Genomic DNA, 22420 nt, shown 5'->3' on the forward strand with positions numbered 1-22420 from the left:
TCCGCTGCCACGACACTAAAATATGCATTGTTAAGGAATTCTGCATTTTTTTGTTCCTTAAAAAGAAATCTCACCTTAAAAGCCACTATTCCGAGGTAACTTAAAAAATGTAGGGAGAGAATTTTTACTATTTTAGCAGCTAACTTTGGCGAAGGCATCCAAAAGCTCTATAAATACACCATGAGAGATTAATAATATTAAAAGGATGCACATATTAGGCTGAAAATTATAGATTCCTTGCCTTCAAATGTAGTTTTTTTTTTTTTTTTTTTTTTTTATGAATTCAATCGTATTACTTTCTAAGCCCACTCTCTTCACTACTGCACAGCATGAAATTATAATTTCTGGAAAAGTTGTTATTTTTCAAGGTATGTATATGTAAACAATATAACAGCACAAATACTACAGTTTGTTCAATGTTTTATTAAACCAGCATCGATAAATAACTGGGGAGGGGGAAACTACTATTTTTTTTCAATTTTACCATACTTATTTTTTTTTAAGAACTGCCTTTTAAGAATTAAGGTTTTTCAATACATTTTGAGTTAATATCATGCATTTTACAGCATTAATTAATTTAGCTTAAAGAGTACCAATGACTAATGAATTTACACTGCATTTAATATTTTATAACATTTTATATTTTACTTTATGATATTTGGTACGAATATAATTAACCATAAGCACGATTTGATTACCCGTCTAGCCTTTCAAATTAAACAACTTATCTTTACCATTGAACATCATACATTCTTTGCTTCCAAACAAAGACATTACGAATTACTAATCAAACACTTGGAATCTTCAATTAAGAGCCCACACATATAGACACTATACTTCATTTTAATTTTTCATTCCCGAGTCAAGATTAATCAAGATACAAACTTAACAGAGTTAAAAACAGATAAACACACAGTCAATATAAACCTTAATACTGAGCACAGCAATTTAATTACACTACATTCTCGTTTATAAATTTATAAATACAAAATGATCAATTTGGTACTATTTTGAATAAATACCCATTTTATTTTCTAGCATGCTTTCAGAGGAAGAACGAGTACTTACCAAAGCTTAGAAAGAGTATAAAAAGGCATTAGAATAAGTATTTAAAAAAGACGTGCTGCATTTTAAAATATAAATTTCAATTTTTGTAATAAAGTAAAATACAAAATTTATTAATATCATTGTAGCAAGATTATAGTCAATCTTTACATATTTACAGATTCAAAAAAAATAAGACGGGACTATTTTATGTAAAATTCAGTCAGAAATGGTTTGCATCGCATATCATTAATCTGACTGTACCGTAACACACATATACGCAGATACAAATACATGCATATAAGAATATATATATATATATATATATAACTCAACAGTCGGAGATCTAAAAGAAAACATCAAGTAAAATTTCATATTTTGTAACGCGTACTTTACAATCAATAATACAAAGATATTTATGACAAAACAGAATATGACTTCGGTATCGGCCAAATCTTCAAACGATGTGAAACTTCTTTGAACAAGTGTATAATTCTTTTTTTTTTTTTTTTAATGTTTTCCTCCTGCTACAGAAAACAAAAAACAAACAAAAAAAAAAAAAAAAAACCTCATTTGCCAATAAGTTATAATGCAAAGAAAAATAAATCTGCCGCAACAATCCTACGGACGGTTTGCTGTTCTCTTTAGATCAAATACGCTAATAATTAATTTTTCTGCCTTTAATTCTTTTGCATATTTCATTAAAATTGTTTCTGAAAATATCATTAATTTATTGCAAACTACAAATATTAATTCGGCAATGTAATAGATCAGCTGCATAAAATTTTCGTGGATTTTTAATCGAAATCGAAAATGTAATAGACTAGTTGCATAAAACTTTCGTGGATTATTATTATTATTTTTGTCTTTAACATAAAAATAAGAGCCACATTCCCTTAGAAAAGAGGTATTGAATGGTTTATCATAATTAATGAATCATCTCCTCTTCAGAAATAAACAATGTAAAATCCTATAATATTTCCTACCTAATTAAGTAATAAAAGAATAAAATTTTTTAGAAACCGATTTCATAATATCAACAAAATTAATTTTCAAACAAAGAAAACATCTAGAATAACAACTAAGGAAAACTGAGTAAATAAATGCTTGCGAAATTCCCTTTTTCTCTAATTACTACAAGAGAAACGCATTTAAAAAACATTTGCCCCCCCCCTCTCCCTGTTTTGATTCTCTCTACGTAAACTGCAAAAATGATCTTTTTGTCTAGTTTTTGCCAGTTTATGATAAAATAGGAGAAGCATCATACACTACAAATTTCTTTAGTGACAGCAATGAAACGCACAGTTTGAAAGGAAGAGCCGTAAAGGGCACTAAATGTCTCAGAGTTATGAGAAAAAGATAAGTTAGAAAGTTAAAAAAAAAAAATAAATAAATAAAAAATGGCAGGGGGTTGAAGTAATTAAAAAATTATCAAAACTGCAAAGCATATAGGCAAATATTTTTCATATATAATTTCAATCAATAAATGAATATAGCAAAAATCTCTAATATTATTTCCTCGGAATTTTACGCTTAATTTATTAGAATTCAAAGTTTGCATCCGCTCAAAATGATTGTGGACGGCTATACTAAAGTGGTTGATTGGTTGTTTTCATACACAAAGCACACTATGGCTCTGCCTAAGAGATGAAACGTCTTCATGGAGATATTTGTAAGGAGAATGGCTCGTATTTATGTTACACATGCAGAAAACCTCGAAAACACACATGCAGGCAGCTTGTTCACCGGAATTCAAACACGGATTGAACTAACACTGTTCAGCGGTTTTAAATAAGCGACCACTGGTGGGTTAAAAGTGTTAACATGCATTCAAAAAGACCCACAAGTGACCGAGTGTTATGATCTCTGAACACTTTGTATTCGATTGTTCAGACCCAGGACCGGTTCTAGACTTTTGCCGAATAAGCGGTAAAATCCAACTTTTGTTTCCTATCAATAGCTAAATTTTAATGCATTTAGAAAGGCAAAATTAGTAATCTCCCAGCTTCAGAAGCAAATAATTCTATATATATGCCTTGGTTTAAATTATCCGAATATGCAGAAGCAGGCAAGAACCATCTACCTACGGGCAGAAATGCCTTCGAAGAGGCATTTTTGTTATATTTATGTTGTATTTGAGGTAAATCATAAAATCATCACGCAGCTTGCCCGTTCAGCTGGAAAGCGGCTTGGGAAATAACTAACGACAAATCCCTTGGGGATCCCACTTTAAATGCCACTGGCCCGCCACAGCATTTATTGAGCAATGCAAAAGCGAAAGGTAGAGAAAAATATGTTTAGGAAGCAAGATGTGTAAATATACGGATACTAATTAAAAACATAAACTAAAATTAGCAGATTCTGTTAAATGCGGAAGATTTTAAATACATTTAATTCCTTCTCTCTTTTCCTATTTTGCTCAATAATTCGTACTACACATCAGTGTAGCTAAATCGACAGAACCAAGGACCGAATTGCATGAGATTAATTAATTAAAGAAAAAGCATGCAAGGACCTTCTTTTAAGAAAATTGCTTCATATTTACATCCCATACAAGCAATGTAATGAAAGTTCATGTATGCAGTGGCCTAGGCCACTGTTGGCAAGACGGGATAGTGGTTAGCTATGCTAACTGCTGTACCGAAGGGTTGCCTTTCGAATTCCGGGAAAAGCATGGATATTTCTAAGCATACAGCGTCTATGCGGCAAGACAGCATTCAAAATAATTCGAAAGCCTCTCGAGAGGTTGGCGATAAGGAAAGAGGGACGTTCTCCCTCGGAATTATATCCGGGGCAGAAACTTTGCAGTTAGCAAGGCCAGGCGGTACCTAATATGATTCGGTACCGCCGCTGCTTCAACCAGTATCTGTATGCACGCCATTCAACTATCAAAACCAAATTTAGAGGGAAATTATCAGAGTTTAACAGCAAACAACTAAAGGTTTTTATTTTTACGTTTAATAATCAAACTGGACATGAGATTTTGCTACAAAATTATTTTTTGTCTGCATTTCCTAGATTTAAAATCTATTGGCAGAAAATTTTTATTCTCCTCAAAAAGATTTTATAAGCAAATAAGAGTTTGAAAATTTGCAACATTTTACTGAAAAGAAATTCCACAATAATAATAAAAACATTCAAAATTTAAAATTCAAGCTTTAATAAAATATGCATCTATCAACATTATTCAGCATCTTCAACGTAATATGACTTCTGCAATCAAAGATATAGCCTAAAATGATTTTAATTCTAGAATAATGATTTTAATTCATTGTCTATTTCCCTACCTTACTCACTAAATATTTCTAAAATAATTCATTAATATTAAGTGATTCTATACTTCTTCTATCAGCATCACATACATAATCAGCTGACTACAGCTTTACAGGAAATGGAAGCACAATTCTTATTAACAGATTTCAAAGACATTTACCCTGACATGCATAACAAGAAAACTTTCTGAATTTAAGTTCCTTTAGATAATTAAAAAAGTTGAACAACAGAATTGAAGAGTTTTTATGATCACAATTACAAAAATATTAGCTTCCAAACACAGCTGTACAGTAACAACAAACTGGTGCTTAACAGGTACTACCAAATCGTCTAAGAATTTATTAAGGCACTTTTCGATGGCTATGTCATACATGCATCATTAGAAAAATATGAAAAGCTGAAATATACATACAAAAATAATCTCTATATTAAAAAATTTCGCTATATAAAAGTGCTATGAAATAGAGGATTTAAGTACATTTTATTTCAATATAAACTGCACTCAAAATAGAACTATTTTCTAAAATATACACAGTTCAACAATAAAAACAAAAATCTACTTACAAAAGTTTTAAACTTGTTATATAAAATTCTGCAAATGGTGCTACACTGTTAATTTCACATTATATTTCAATATATGCACCTGCAAACTACAGCTTTTTTAAAGTGAAAGGAAAAAGGGACTTTTCTAAAAACTCATAAACATTCTGACCTCCCTTAAAACTTTGCATTTTGTGATATATTTAACTGAGAATTCTACTGAGAATGTAATGTGAGAAAAATGAAGAACTTTGTTACAACTTACAAAATATGCTAAAAATTAACTTTACCCCATTCATTGCTGAAATAAGAGATTCCCGTGAGGAGATATTCTGCACTAAATGAATTTTGCAGTGATTAATATAGCTTAATTTAGTGTAATTTTTATCTTAGATGATTGGGAAAAATCAAAAAATACCAAGATTCAAGTAAAAATTCCAAGTTGAATTCAAAACTCACAGCCTGAATCATCAAGGCTACCATGAAGGAAAATAAGGTGGTACACAAAAAAATAGTTTTTTCAAATCAGTGGAATTCCCGTAGTCACATTTTTGGCAAGGTACAACAATAACTCACACTGCTAAAGCTACATTTTTAGATGACATTCAAAAACAGAAGCCAGAGTAATAAATTCCATTCAGTTCCTAAGAGATGGCTGTACATGCTTACAAAGTGAGAGTATTCAAATTAATACAATAAACCCTCAAGATGACTACACAGCACAATTCAAAATAATTCTAGTTTTCAGTGGAAGTGGTCATCTTGCAGAAGCAAAACTAACTCCTAAAGCAAAAATTCATAACCTCACAGCCACATGGAACAGTAGATCCCATATTTACATACATATTTCCCCCTCTTATTTTATCAATTTGTACAAAAATTGAGAGGGGAAAATTACGGGAATAATTTAATTTCTGAAAGAAACAGTTACAGTAAGAACAGAACAAATTATAAACTATCATATTATTATTTATTTAAAAGAAACCTATATTCCAATAAAAATAAGTAGAACTGTGAATACTATAATATCTAATAAGATATCTTCATTTTTACTTCACTATATCTCGAATCTTGCTAACTTTTACTGTTGACCACTGCTACTCCCTAGGCCTCAAATCATTCAATGCTGCTGGAACTGCTGTCTGTTCCATCTGCTACAACTTGGAAATTGTGATCGTTGTGTTTATCACCGTTTAGTCTATCTTCCGATGTGCAATGATATTCAGAACCATTAAATACAAGGGCATTAGACAGCCTTTTTTTTTAAAGCTCTTCATCATTATTGCTTCATCTGTCACAGCCTAAGCAACCAAAATTCAATGACAAGCCTCTGTATTTCTCCAGTTCTAGTAAAATTTTGAAACCCTGCTGATATCAACTTTCGTAGACAGTTTTTGATCAACTTATTCATTGATATGTTCAGTGGTTGCATAAGTGATTTAATTGCTCTTAGAATAGTGGCAGGAACGATGTTTGTTCTGCTCATTTTTTTTTTTTTTTTAATCTTCTATGAGATGCCCGTGGAAGTTGCCTAATACTAGGCTGTGACTTTTTATGTACAAGAGAATCTGGCCGACAGGTCTATACGATTTCGAAGCACTCTTTCATCAAATCCCACCACAACTAGCCTTTCTCTTGTAGCTTAACTATGATACTAATTGGGAGTTTTTGTGTTTTCAAACGTCTTCAGTTTATAAACTGCTTCTGTAGTTCTTAGCTTCTTTTTTAATTTTAAGGGAGATAGCTTTCTGAATGCTCTGAGGAAGATAAAAATTAGAACCTTGTGCTTAAAAACTGAAGATTTAAATATGCGAGTAACTAAGTAATCATAATTTACTAACAACACTAAAAGGAAATGAACTGTTTATAAATATACGAATCGTTTAAAGAATGATGTGTACAAATAACCATACATAGTAAAAACCCTGTTTACATAAGAATAAAATTAACATTATATAAAAGTATAAATAAATTATATAAAGTCCATTTTCCATAACAATAGTACTTCTGTTATCTTGATTTGCACAATATCTGAAATGCTTCAGGTTAACAAAATTAAACATATAGTGGTCATCTTAATAAACCTACTTCAAGGTCTTGGTTGGGTTTGGTTGCTTCAGAGAATATGGCAATTAACAAATACCAATCTTTATTTGTTTTCTGAAATACTGGTCATTATCATACATGACCATCAACAAAGGATGCTTGGCATGGCTGAATTTACTATATTTTTAATAAGAAAATAATTATTGAACATATACTCTGCAGAACCCATAAATTTGTAGGTTCAGCATGGTAGGCATGCATTTTACAGAGTACATTATTACAGTTTCAACAATGAAAGGGTTACGATAAAGAAATGAGAATCATCTCCATAAATCAAGAGGCAGTACCGTAATCAATTTACAAAAGTTCTTAAACAATAAAACTACTCTAAAACTGAGTTTTACATTAAATCAAAAATTCCGCTGAAGCAAGTACGAAGTCAAAATAAACTTCGGAATACTTTACAAAGTTTCATATGACAATTTGGAATAAACGTATAAAATTAAGCTTTCTCTATTGAATACTGCCTTAAGATGATAGAATGACTTAAGCTAAATACCTCCATGAATGGAATTTTATTGCCATTCATCTAACCATTTCAAACAAAAGATGAGAAATCGGGGGAAAAAAAAAAAAAAAAACGACACATTTTGTTAAAATATGACTGCACAGTTTTCTTTCCTAAAGCTTAAATTTGAATATGATTCAGTAGAAACATCGAAAGTATTTTCATGACACAGTTATAACAAAATTTTATTGAATTGTAACAGTCATTATGTTGTCAAAATTATTTACAACTGTATGGATTATACAGCAAATGACAAATGTACAGCCCACTATTCAATGCTGACTTTACCTCATTTTAATGATGAATGAGAGACCAAATTGAAGGTTTCAAGGTAAGTTCCACCTTCCCCAAACACAATTGTCTCTAAAGTATTCTAAAATACTTTGAAACAGGGTAAAAACCTTCTTCCGTCAGGGGACAAAAAGGGGCCGCTTGTCTAATGGAATGTTTTAAAATCTTCTTTAATCTATATGTGCCAAATACTTTAGCTTTTGAAAAATTCTAAATTCAACTTTTCAACATTCCAAGGAACTTTGCTCCATTCTGAAGCCATGCTGTAAGACATTCTTTAAGTCTTGCACTTTTTTTTTAACACTGTTTAACAGACAAGTATGATATTTTATTTTATGCTGAACAGCATTTTCACAGCCTTTAAAAATACAATGCACTGCACATTTGGAGACTTTTTATTCCTGAAGATGTTCCTTGGTGATACTTCTAACCTCATTCAGCCTAAAATAATTCTCCTTTAGTTAAAGTCAGTGTTAAGTAGTGACAAGTACAATTTTGTTCGCAAACAATCTCATAAATTTTAAATAACTAGAAAGAATATATTTGGTAGCAAATAATGAACACTGAAATACTTCAAATTAATAATTTATCCTGATGTAGCTCAACAAAGTTCCATTGTTCTTGCATCCTAAGTATCTTCTACTTCCCATACTGAAATAAATTCAAACTTAAAAAAGAACAACGCACAACCAGATATCACAGAAATTACATCTCTTTCAGCTCTCATTTACCAGCAAAAACTGTCTAATGAAAAAGTCTGCAAAAATTGCATAAGTATTTTACTCAAAAGATTCTACTATTTTATGGCAATATTGTAGTAAATATATGAAACAATGACTTTTTGATACTCGGCATTTTTATAAGAAACACTGTGAATATTTCCTAGAATTTATTCTGACTACATACTTGCTTCATTAAAATGTTTAATTCAACATAAAACTTAATTTCAGGTTGGCTGTATCACTGTGATATACACAGTAGTTAAACAGAAATCAATAATTAAAATCATAAAAATTAAATCAAACAATCACATTTAAAATTTTTGAAAAGATTTAAAGAACTAAACATAATAGTTGAAACTCTTGTTATTCTTCAAAACCATGCATAAAGTCTCAATGTATGAGTTTTTATGTATAGTTTGATTTTTTAAAGTTTAAAAAAAAAAAAAAAGTTTATCAAGCTCTTTTTCTAACTGTAATAATAAAATTTATTTACACTTGGCAAAACTTCCCAAAATAAATTTAAACTTGTTTAACTTCTCAAACAACTTAAGAATTTTTGTCTATTAAAAATGTATGCAACGTGAATTAATGCATGCAAGGTCAAGAGGCAATTTCAATACTATCAGCATTTAGTATAGGGTATTTTTTAACCTTTAAGCATATACTTTTCCTCACACAAGAAGCATTTAGCAATAGTGAATCATCTACAAATTTTTCTTAGATGATCAACTGTCTGAATTGAATGATATATATAATAAATACAATTAAAAAAATTTTTTTGACAATAATCCCCTGTTGAAAATTCAAACACAGCTTTTTAAAACTTAAATTTTAGTCCTCAAAATGTTTATAAAAAGTAAAATATAAAACACAAACCTGATAAAGTCTGTGTAAACTAAGATATATTAAAAGTATTAATTTTTGTTGGAAATTAAACATATGATAATCTCTCTCTTACAGAATCATATTACATAATGCACACACACAAAGGAAAAAAAAAAAAGAAAACATTTTGTTATTACACTGTATCCATTTAACATCATAAAGCAAAGTGAATGCAGAATTATACAACTTAGCAAATTTGTTTATAAAGATCATTTAAATTTTAAAATACTAATTAGCTTTTGGGAACAGAAAATGTGCAAAATTTATAGAGCTAAATAAAAATTAATACAATTTCTAAAATAAATAATATGTAATAGTAACAAATTACGATTTCTAAAGCTAAATAAAAATTAATATGATTATTGTAGACCTTTAAAAATTTTCAGTAGTACAGGTTAAGTTACTTGAATATGGTAAACCATACAATGGCTATCTGCCTAAGTGCCTTTATAGAAGATTTTCTAGGAGGAACTGGCTTATGTTCATATAACACAGGGAGAAAAACTATAGAAAACAATCATGCAGCCAGTCTATTCGCCTATGTTAAAACCCAGGTCAAACTACCAGTACTCAGCAATCTTTACCCAAAGGCCACTTGTGGGGTCTTTCTATGGTACAGTAAATCTCATTAAGCACTACATTTCGAATTTGATGGTCATTAATTTAGCACCTGCCACCATAGTTGTGCAGTTAATTGCATCCAAGATTAAAAAATTTTTTTGGTTTACAGTCCTCTTAGTTTTCATATACAGCTGTATTAATGACTTAAAGAACGCCAATAAGAAGTACGTTAGATGACATTTACGAGTGCAAAACAATTGTACAATCATACTAAATTTTAAACTATATATGACTTAGATAGAAAAATAGAAAAGATTTTTAGGATTTTTAGCAAAAACTGAAAATCAGAAAAAGTTAATTTCAGTCCCTTATTTAGAAGTATTTGTTCTTATCTCAAATTGTTTCTCATTTTGATATCACAGCAATATGTAAATGAAATTAACTAGATAAACCTAGAAATTGAGTGTATGTTTACTAACACATATTCAGTTTTTTAAGCAATGATTTCTATTTTCTGTGGTTCAGCAGTGGTGAGGCTCTAACTTTGCCAGATTTAAGAGCTATAATCTGTATTTAGAAAAATTTGTAAGATAATGAAGTAGAACTGCTAATTACATGACAATATTAGTAATAACTGAGAAATTTACAAATAGTATGCAGAATAAAACAAAATATTGAAATAATTTTTAAATTTAGAAATTATTTTAGTGATTTATTACAATTCTATTTTCAATAAAATAACTCATTCCTACAAATTTTAGGAATTCTTTTGCATGGAACTACTATAAAGTCCCTACTATTTGATCCCTCTTATGTTTCCACAGCTACAGAATAGTGACAAAGTGAAATTATGACAAGAACAGATAATACTAAGCTTTACATAATTTACCCCTTTATACAGTATAAAGTCTGAAATCCGGACGTCCAATATCCGGAATGATCTAAAATCCGGACCTCAAAACCACAAATACTGTTTTTCTCATAGACATTACGCATGCACATTTTATTCCCCCCTCCGCATATAATAAAACATCTGGAGAGTCCTGATTCTTAATTTCACTTTGACATTAAATAAAATAACTTTGTTATTGAAGAAACAATCATTTTAGCATAAATTTGTACAATCAGTAATTTGGCTCCATTGCTGCATATCTGCTTGGTACGCATTATACTTTCCTTTCATCACCACATGTTTATTAAAATATGACAACTTAAGTAATTACTCATGTAGCGATGCCTAAACAATTTTTTTAATGTTAGTAATTGAATAATAAAGGAGTATAGTAACCTTTCGTGTTGACATTATGCTTGGCAATGATTACAGATTAAGTTAAATGTTGACGAGGAAAAATTAAAAAAAAATTTCTTTCCATATGTTAAAAATAGATTTTGTTGATGATACTTCTAGACCCCAAAGATTCCATTTACAGTTATTTGAATTAAGAATAACTGATTTGTTATTCACATAAACCCAGAACCAGCACCAGGGCTAGTAAGGCCACACCGAGTCACAGAATTTAGGACCTCATAGAGGTTAACCATCAGGCGTTAAAATATCTAGCACCAGCCCTCAATCAGGCTTAAGTATATGTGGGAATTTATTTATTCTCAGAACTCTGATAAGCCTTAAACATATGCAAGAAGTATAATAAATAACTAAACTAATAAAATTCAGGCTTAATTGTCTCAGTGCGTGATAAAAGCAAAATAAAATTTAACAGAACAACTTGTCGTTAGTCGCCAAACTCATGAAGCATAGCTAAATATGTATAGTGAAGAATAGCTACATTTGATGATGATAGCCGTTAATTTTAAAGGTTTCAGATATTGCAAAACAATGTTGAAATTTTCGAATTAACAGATTTTGTAAAGAAATGGGGAGAATCGGTAATAAATGAAGATGACATAAAAGAAGTTTTTCATTTCGATGACAATGCTTCTCAATCATCAATCAATTAATGAATGGCGAAATCTGTAGTATGGTTCTAAATCCAGAAAATACCACTACTGATAGTGAAGAAAGTGACAGAGAAGTTACTGAAAACGGAAAAAACTTTGATTGACAAGTTAGTCGGAATTCTCGACAGAGCAGTTACAGGACTTCAACAATGTAACTAAACAAGAGATTATGTCTATCTACAAAATTAAAGAGGAAGTATTAACACAAAAAACAAAGCAACTTAAACAACTTACATTGAAAGAAATGTTTAATAAGATAAAAAAATAAATATTAAGCTTTTTTTTTTTTGGTAAATGTTGATACTCTTTATATCATAAATACCATGGAGGTAGGAAGTAAGATGGAGTCGCCCTAAACAGGTTTCTCCCGTACCCTGCTCTGAAGCACCGGCGATCCCTACGTGATGACCAAAACATTGGGTCATTTACCATTGATTTCTATGGGATTTGACGCGTTCAGATGTAAATATTTTGTAATTACGTCGTAAATATACATATAAATGTATATATTTATTTTTTCTACAACACTTCAGAGTCCTAAGTATGTGAAAACAACATATTTTTAAACAACATTTCATTCTGAACGGAATTAAATGCTATACTTTTCACAGGATAGTTTTCTCAGAATGGTTTAATTTGAATGAAATACTTTCACAAAATTTTTCGTTAATTACATTAGAAAAAAAAAATTAAGATAATTCGATTTTATTCGGTTAAGGTACAAAAATTAAGATCAAAGTTTATTGTATTATTAATATTAAAATTATGCATTATTTCTTTTCTATTTATATAGCTTCTTCCTAAAATACTTTCTTAAATATGATATGATTTTTTGGCTTCTGAAGCATCTTTTAAATCGAAAAATGTAAGTCAATTTATAATTAATGCTCTATTCGGTTCATTTTAAATTAGAGAATTATTAGGAATTAGCGAAATACTTTAAATAAGTATTTCGCTAATTCCTAATAATTAAATAGTACTTGACTTTCTCTGAAAATTTCTGAAAGGGAATAAAATAAGTTTTTTTTTTAAGTATTATTTAAAACTTATAACTGAGTTACTATAAAATGTAAGGGGAATAATTCTTTTAATTATACTTATCAGATTTTTTTTTACCTTTCATTTCAACAATACATATTCCAAAACTCTTTATTACGTTCTTAAGTGCGCATCTCATAGCATTTGCTTTACAATACCTTTTAACAGATTGCTTTCCTATACAAACAATTCTTGCTTAAATAGTTTTATAACGTATTTGTCAACAGGATTTCAATTTATGTTTACAATTCAATATTAAGGTTATTATACATTTAGATAACATTTATAACTAACTCTATCAAGATAACTCTATCAAGGGTATCAAAAGACGTACACAATTTTAAATGTACCGTAAGGTATTTTTCAGTCTTTAAGCATAACATTTTTCTTAAAATCTATATTTTTGTAGTTCAAAAGCTTAGAATTTTATAAAACAAATTCATAATCAAAATCGCTGTTGTTAGTTATCGAAAAATAACCAAGATGTGATTTTTGCGTAAATGTCATTAAACTATACAAATTGCTATTATCCATCACACTATGAATGTTTCTTTCATGCAAAAGTGTCTCTTTTTCGATTTCTATGGAACTGTCGTGTGTCGAAATACTATCAGAATCTTGTCAAGCGAGCTTCTGAATGTAAACAAAGAACACCCCCATCTGGTGACCCAAGCTTCAAAGCAGTGCTTCACTTTTAGCACGGGTTGGCCCCCCTCCTCCCTTTCCTACCTCCATGATAAATACTTCATTATTTCATAAATCATGATTTCGTATTTTTAATTTTATAATTTCTACATTCTATCTTACTAGATTTAAACTGATGATCTAATATAAAAATCCCAAATCCGGAATTGTGAAAGTCCCGACGAGTCTGGATTTCAGACTCTGATTTAATCAAACTCTCATTTAACAAATTTTGATTTGAAAAGATAGTGGCATTTCAATCAATGCGATATGATTTGCTATATGATTGTTATGATACTAAGACTATCATTACCCCCTTGACGACAAAACATGGTTATTCTTTTAAGAGTAGATGGAAAAAAACAAATGCAACATGAAATTTTCTCCAATTCATAATAATCTTAAAGCTAACCTTCACTATGCTGTAATTTTATCTGTAAAAATTTAGAAGCTTACTGAGTAAATACTACAGTTAAGATAGGCTAAAACATATTTAAAAAACAAAAATATTCTCTAATTTCAATCCAGATGATAGGTTACAGATGATAGGTTTTTCAGTAACTTACTAACTCAATCAGATTAAAGTTATCTTACAAATGAATATACAGCACATTGAATAATACAAATTTATCATATGTTCTGTTAGATTCATATGATTTCATTTTACTATTTCATGTGAAAATAATAACTGCAGAATTAATACAGAGCATAAAAATTTTTAAAATGAAAAGTAAAAACTCACAGTACTAATTAGCTGACAAATTTTTAATATTTAAAACAAATACTTCAATGAACATTTGCTTTTCACAGCATTTCTTCTCTATGCTAAATATTAAAGTTTATATAATACCTCAATAGGTTCATTTTTTCCACTATTACTAATTCCAATAGTTTGCAACAATATGAAATTTAAGTGCAAGATGAGGAGAAAAGTTTAAACAACAACAACAACAACAAAAGTATACAGTTTTGTAATATGGTATAGAAATTAAAAATACTGCACTGAAGCCAAGTTAAAAATGTGTAAGCTTAAATACTATCAACATATTAAGCTTTTAACTTTTCATTATTTACTACGAAAAGGTTTGAAAAGAAAAAAATGTAAAATAGACATATTTAAACATGTTTTGCCAAGTGTTTAAAATTTAATATCAGGAAGAGCATTTAACCCAAAAAAACAAAAGATCATTTGAAGAAAATGTTTGCTCAAGACATTTTGAATTAAAAAAAATTTAGAACAGTGAGAGTTATTTACATAAACACATAGTTTGTAACCCACTTAATTACATCAAAAGCATATGGACACCAATGGATGTCAATTTAAAACAATATCTAATTTAAAAAGCATATATATACATTGTATAATAATAAATAAAAGATATATCATTTATAAAAAACCAGTTAATAAAATTCTAGATATTCTCTGTTATCATACCTTAAAAATAATTTATGCCTGTATTTCACAGAAAAGCAATTTCATTGCATATAGCCTTTTCAAAGCATAACAATAAAATTCAAATAATTTGCATTTACAAGACTACATGGATTTACTTGCTTCTTTCATGACAAAACAGTTAAAAAAACAACAATGAGAGGCAAATAATCATTAAAAATAAAAAAGCATAAGGAATATAAAAATATTTATATTAAAAGTTAGCAGCATTACTTTTTTTTAACAATTACAAAGCTTATACTGCCAAAAATCTTACATATAGTAATGTAGCAAGAAGCCACAATATATTTTTTATTAAGATAAAAAAAATTTTCAGAATTATTGAAAATTAATACAGTAGAGTAACTAAGGTTTTGGATTTTCTGAAGCTGACTTCTAACGCACAATTTTTCTTATTAAAAATTAATAATAATAACAATATTTTGCCATTAATAACTATATTAGTACGATATTAACTGTATTAATATCTCAAGTAACTATATTGTGCATAAAGAAAGTCTATGCAAGATTTCTGATATAGGTGGTGTAAATGCTATCAAATGAATGATTTTTTTAGATAGACACACCAGCCAGTGCTCTTGATGCTAAGATCACTAAAAAACATCACAGCAAAGAGAAGAACCACTTAAAAATAAATCTAAGGAACATTTCTGAGAAAGTTCAAAACAATAATCATAAATTTCTCTCTCACCTTTCCTCACTTTCTCTCTTACGTTTCTTCAAGTTATTCTCTAATAACAAAAATTTGCAAAATATTTATATCTATAATTTTGGACTGAACAGGCTATAGGTTACATTGGTCCACACAGCCTCAGATAACCATGGTTCTGCTGTATGTACAATTAGACATGACATAAATAAAACAGTCTTGTGTCAAGTTTGATAAATAAAATATTGATACAAAAATAAAAATTGTTTCTCATATCACTATATACATCAAAAATATATATTAAAGGGAAATGTTTATTCTGCTAGTTTAAAATGTTCCCATAATGCAGAGTATTCCGGATCTGTACAAAACAAATTATACAATTGTTTAAAAGTTGGCCGCTTTCCAGGATTGTACAACCAGCATTGCTGTATTATCCTTCTAATTTTCTCAGGGCAATCTTCAGGAATAGTTAAACGTTGATTGGCTTCAATTAACTGAATAACCTAAGAATTTTACATAACAGGTAAAATACAGAAATGATTTATTAGTATTAATTAATAATAAAAAAATCTTCACAAAGTAAATAAATATATTTACTTCAGTTCCAGTCATTTCACCATATGGTGGTTCACCATATGTAAATATTTCCCACAGTGTGATACCATAGCTCCAGACATCACTAGCATGTGAAAAATTGCCATAATTTATGGACTCTGGAGCATACCTATATTTTAAATAATGATAAAAATGAGAACTATATAATTACACATCAACAGCCACAAAAGAATGAACAACTTTAAAAAGATGACTAATTTTTTCTGTCAGTACCTAAAACTTAACATCCCCCATATATATACACATTCTCATAGCAATTTAGCATGTGAATATTTAACACTTATATTTATGCATTTAAAAAACTAACTTAAAAATACATACCATTTCACAGGCCACCTTCCTCCAGTGCTTGCTTTATAATATTCACTTTCAGTTCCCAATGCTCTGGATAAACCAAAATCACTTATTTTTGCCTAACAATACAGAAAATTATAAATAAAACATAAAATGTTTAACCTTAACTAACTAAAAAAAAAAAAAAGTGTTTAAAAGCAGTTCTAGCAGTGTTCTCTACTATAAATCAAAGGGTTATGACTATATGTGAACATAATGAAATACCTGTGTTTTAGAAGACAAAAGAATATTTCTTGCTGCTAGATCTCTATGAACAAATCTCTTGCTCTCCAAATATGTCATACCCCAAGCAATCTGAGCAGACCATAAAAGTAAATCTTGAACATTTATTTGAGTTGGGTAATCTAATAGATAATCCAATAATGATCCCATTGGTACCAATTCTTGTACCTACATTAATGAATATATATATATACATTAATATATTTGAATTTATATTAATATACATATTAATATAATGTATATATATTAATATATTTGTATGTAATCTTAAATAAGTAGTTCATAAAGCTGAGCTACACTATTATACACTGGATGAGATGGAATTATAAATAAATAGACTATTATGTTTATATAAATAGCTGTAAAAGGTTTACAAATGATAATGTTCTCTACCAAAATATTCCCAATATGACAAATGGATAGTTTACAAAATTTTGAGCTTATTTATTCCAAAACTAGCCCTGAAAATGATGCATTTACTATTTAGAAATAAACAATTTCTTACTAAAAACAGCATTTTTTAAGCAGGAGAAGCTCTGTTATCAATGCAAATGTGTTTATCACAGAGTAATTACAAATCTATTATGATTAGCTAATCAAGCAAACAATAAAGATAAAAACACAAGCACAACATACAATACAAATAAAAACAAAATAAACTAAGTTTTAATAACGGTCTTGGAAACTACATCTTTACATTTCCCAATCTAATTTGTGAGTGAGAGTATAAATATAGTCATGCAGTTTTAATTATATTTCACTCACATTTTACTGGCAACAGGTCCAACTCTTTTTCTGTTCATTCAAAAAATATAAGAATTATGTTTTCCATTAGAGTTGTGTGATTAATGTTTATTGAACACATTTTTACAGTTATTTCTGAGAGGCACCATAGAGAAAGTATACTAGAAAAATATTAGAGACTTGTTTATTGAATAATATGATTTTATAAAAGTTTTGAAAAATGTTATATATTTATCTGAGGTGATGTAAACAATTTTTGTTTGTTTGTTTAGATGTCTTTACACCACCACCAGACACAATTACATCATCCCACTGTGAAGGAAGATATTACTACTGGAATAAGATCGTCTTTGATGCTTCTGCCAAACTGAAGGGTCATTGAGCCTCAATGACAGTTTAGAGATGGAAGAAAATCTTATCAAGTTAATTCCAAACACTTTAATTTGTTTCCATACAAACGAAACAGGTGTTACTTCAGATATACAAAAGGGTTTCCACCAGATAAGTATCTTGCCTATTGACAGAAATTTTCCATGTTTTTTTATGACTTGACAGCAATTGCAAGTTTAAAAAGCCCCAACACTTGCGCTAAAAAGACGTGCCATGCACGTCAAGATGCTTTTGTCTCAAACTGCGAGCGACGTGAACACCACGTCGATAGGCATTTATCACAAAAATTAAAATAACGTGGTGCACACGTCGCCTAACAACAAGATTGTTTATTTCTCGAGTTACAGCTATGGATTGCACTTGCAGATGCAGAGCGGCATAAATGAGACACTTTACCGCTTGTTATATTGTAGCGCACGGCACCACAACCGTGAAGATTAGTCATAGCGCAAGTGGTTAATTGTATTTGCAGTGTCCTCAAGCACCTTTTAGGGTTCTGTGATACAGCAACATTTGCAAGCTTTCATAGAAGACATACACTCTGGAAACCCACTAGAAGTGATACAAAAGTTGAGCAGGAGTTCCTATGTTGACAACTGTATTTCCAATGTCAAAAATGAAGCAGATATTCACATATTTATCAAGATATCTACTGAAGTGATGGCGGAAAGAAAATTTGATCTTAGAGGGTGAGAGTACACTAACCCCAACACTGTAGAGCCTACGGATATCAAAGTATACTAGATTTAATACAGAATTAAAATCCTGGCATTTTAAGAATAAATATGATGTGCATAAGACAGCTATGTTTTAACAAAATTACTTAGAAGAGAATCCTCTCTGCTGCTCACAGAATATTTGATCCCATTGGAGTGAACACACCTGTACTTTTGAGCTTGATTTGGATGGGCTAGAAATATTATTTGCCTTGAAAACATTTTTTTAATGAGATATTTTAGAGCAGAAGAGGTTAAACATTGTTCAGTGTATTTCTTTCATGATGCAAGCTAACGTGAATATGCCATTGCAGCTTTTATACAAATAGAAACAACTAACTTTGTAAGTGCCTCAAATTCCCTTCAAACTTAAGATTGGAATCGTATAGTCAATGACAGTGCTATTAATCTTATTGAGTGTAAATTTAATTCACTTACTGCCTCAATGATAGATGACTATGGTGCTCTGTGATTTATGACTAATCACAGACTACAATAATGACTGCGGTGGTCTGTGACTGTGAATCAATTATCAATTCTTGTCCTATAATATAGGTTGCAGAACTTACTCCTTTGAGCCTGCAAATGTTTTCCTCAAGACACTAGTTTCCAGTGTTTTTAACTGTGATGCACTTAATAAGAGTCTTAACAAACGAATCAAGTACAGGCAGGAATTACAAAGTAACTTGCGGAAAAGTTTTGTTCTGAAGGTGCTCTTCTTCAAAAGCCAGAAAGCAAAAAGTGTTTCAAGGTTGCTCTTGGTGATGTTTTTATCAGCAGTAACAACACCAAACATTTACACTGGCCACTTGACAAAGTCATTGAGATACTTCCTGGCAACGGAGTGACAAGACTAGTAAACTTCAGACTGCAAATGGACAATTGCTTAGACCCATTCAGTGTTATATCCTTTGGAAGTGTCAACTGTAAGTCCACTCTTTATGCCTAAAATGTATGCAGATAGAACAGTCAATAGACACTGAATATGGTGACTCTAAAACTGGAAAAAAGTCCTGACATACCGCAAAAAACCTGATTTGGATGTGTTATTAAAATACCAAAAAGGTTAGATTAGTAAGTTTGATGTATTTACTAGCGTTTATATTAAACTAAAGTTAGTTTATTATAATATTAGAGTTGAATTTTGTTTGTCTTGTATAATATAATATATATGTTACGCTAGAGCGAGAATAGTTTTGTGTTTTACTTTATCATGAGTATTTCATTTTGTTAGTTTAGTGCGAATATTTATCTTAATTATTTTATTTTGTTATTTCTACTATTCAGTGATTCCTTATAAGCAGACTTAAATGTTCTAAGAAAGTCTTCAGTTAACTTTGGTGGGGGAGGGATGATGGATGGGTTATTCAATAGGTTATTGAATTATGGCAAAGCACACGAGGACTATCTGCCTAAAGGGAGGGATGCCTTTGTGGAGGACTTTCTAAGGGAAACTGGCTCGTATACACGTTACACATGAGGAAAACCACAAAAACGTCCATGCAGCCAGCCCGTTCGCGGGATTTGAACCTCGGACCAAACTACCAGTGTTCAGCGTCTTTACCACTCGGATGCTGGTGGGGGGGGATGATGGAAACTACATCTTTATATTTCCCCATCTAATATGTGTGTGAGAGAGTATACATATAAACATATAGTTTTAATGATATTTCACTTATGCTTTAGTAGCAACAGTTCCAATTTTTTTTTTTCCATTTGTTAAAAAACACAAGAATAATAATTTTCGCTTTTGATTAGAGTTGTGTGATGAAAGTTTTTTGAGAGCAAGAGTTATTTTTATAGAAATTTCTGAGAGGCACTATAGAGAAGGTATACTAAAAAAATATTAGAGACTTGTTCATTGAATAATATGATTTCATAAAAGTCTTGAAAAATGTTATACATTTGTCTGAGGAGATGTAAATGATTTCTGTGCATGATCATTTCCAAATAAACGTTCGCAAATTAAATGTTTCTTCTGATTTGATGTCTTTAAGATTAAGGACCAAACCCTGATCCATGAATAAAAACAACTGAAGACTTTTCATCTACTCAGCCAAATTAAGTTTAAGGGCAGTTTTCAGTTTGAATGAATTTCCTTCAATTCTTATAGGAACTGTAAACCAAACGAAACTAATAATAATTTCAAATATTACTTCATAACATACATAATAAAGGCAATAAGGTTTAAAAAATACTGTTTCTCTAAGCAAATGATAAAATCGTGAAAAAATTGTCTTTATATGAAAATACACAAAATGTTGGAAAAAATATGTCTCATGGGGCATTAGTAGACAAAAAAGGTTTATTTAATTGAACTTCATATAAAACTGGGCTTAACTAAATATGTTGTCAAACTTAAATATAAAAATTGTGAATTTTAAAAGAAACTTCATGGCACAAATATTTATGTTTCCTTAGTTCTCTTGAAATTGGTAGGTGACAGTGAAAATTAAAATATCATGTTTGGATCCATCAGCTTGAAATATATAAGAAACATCCTAAAAGTTGTGCAAAAGACAGAAAAAGTATTTTTAAAACCACAGTAATGTGATTAATAACTTTTAAATAAAGTCACTTACTTCTTCCATATTTTTTAAGAATGGCTGTTTTCTAATATTCAGCTTTAATGGTATCTACATTAGAGGATTTTCATATTACACTTTTGTGTCCGTGTCTAAAATACAAGCTGACTGACAAACCATATCTTTAAATTGGTAAAAATGTTGGGATTTGAATGATTAATCATTTTCCTGTTTTGCCTTGGGCATTTATTGATTTGTCTCTCATTTTCCTGTTGTTTCTACTGTTTTGTCCATATATTTTCTACAATGATTCTATTCCCCCACAGTACTGTCTTTTGTGGTGAAAAAGAATCATTATTTCATTTTCTCTTCAATCTCATGTTCTAAAAGAATTACATTTAACCCATTCAGGAAGGGACACACAAATGCACTTGTTTGTTCTTATGTATGGTGGTCAGACATGAACTCTGATAATGCAAATACAGATAAAAGTAAAATCTGCTAAAAACTGTACATAATCTATTTAGAACTGAAATTCATCATTGGAGCAAGTTCTCCATGCTCTCATTTACATATTAATTTTCCTGGACCATTTTATCATCAAAATTTCTCAATAATAATTGTTTATTCCTTTTCAAAATGGCTAAAATTAATAAATGCCATTGACATCATCTACAGCTCCAACTGAGGTATTACATGTGATATTCACTATTGATAGAATTTCTGATGTTATCACCTTAGATAACACAGCACAATTTTCTATCAAAAAATTCAATTTCTTTCTGAAAAGTAGTACCATTAGACAAGTTTTTACAGTTATCACCCAATTATACATTTTACATACCATCATTACATATCAAAACATTTTACATACCATCATTACATACCAAAACATTTTACATACCATCATCAAAGGTGGGCCTAAGCAAACTCCAAGTAGTTTAACAACACATCGATGATTTAACCCTACCATTACTTCAACTTCGCGAATGAATTCCTCTCTACAGCTTTGCATTTGTTCATCTCGCAGAGTTTTTACTGCAACGTCAATCTATACAATAATGTAGTATATAAAATACAATATATTTAACAGCTCATTCACTGTCACAGTTATAATATATATTTTACAATGATTACT

The 22420-nt window shown here is 29.9% G+C and overlaps 1 protein-coding gene across 2 annotated transcripts in view; it reads right to left on the reverse strand.

Moving 5' to 3' along the window:
* Positions 1–827: 827 nt before the first annotated feature.
* The window catches only part of LOC118202164 (tyrosine-protein kinase HTK16-like), a 98838-nt gene continuing 77245 nt past the window's right edge, over positions 828–22420 (reverse strand). For both annotated transcript variants that reach the window (XM_085807775.1, XM_085807774.1), the window contains 5 exons: positions 22187–22333; positions 16890–17075; positions 16653–16744; positions 16314–16440; positions 828–16219 (listed from right to left, as the gene is read on the reverse strand). In XM_085807775.1, coding sequence (XP_085663901.1) covers positions 16028–16219; positions 16314–16440; positions 16653–16744; positions 16890–17075; positions 22187–22333 — 744 coding nt within the window. In that variant the 3' untranslated portion in view covers positions 828–16027. The remainder of the gene's footprint in view (positions 16220–16313; positions 16441–16652; positions 16745–16889; positions 17076–22186; positions 22334–22420) is intronic.

The sequence above is a fragment of the Stegodyphus dumicola genome, chromosome X1, assembly GCF_044657685.1.
Source record: "Stegodyphus dumicola isolate Sdum_Otavi_A_Nest chromosome X1, ASM4465768v1".
In the NCBI taxonomy this organism is placed as follows: Eukaryota; Metazoa; Arthropoda; class Arachnida; order Araneae; family Eresidae; genus Stegodyphus; species Stegodyphus dumicola.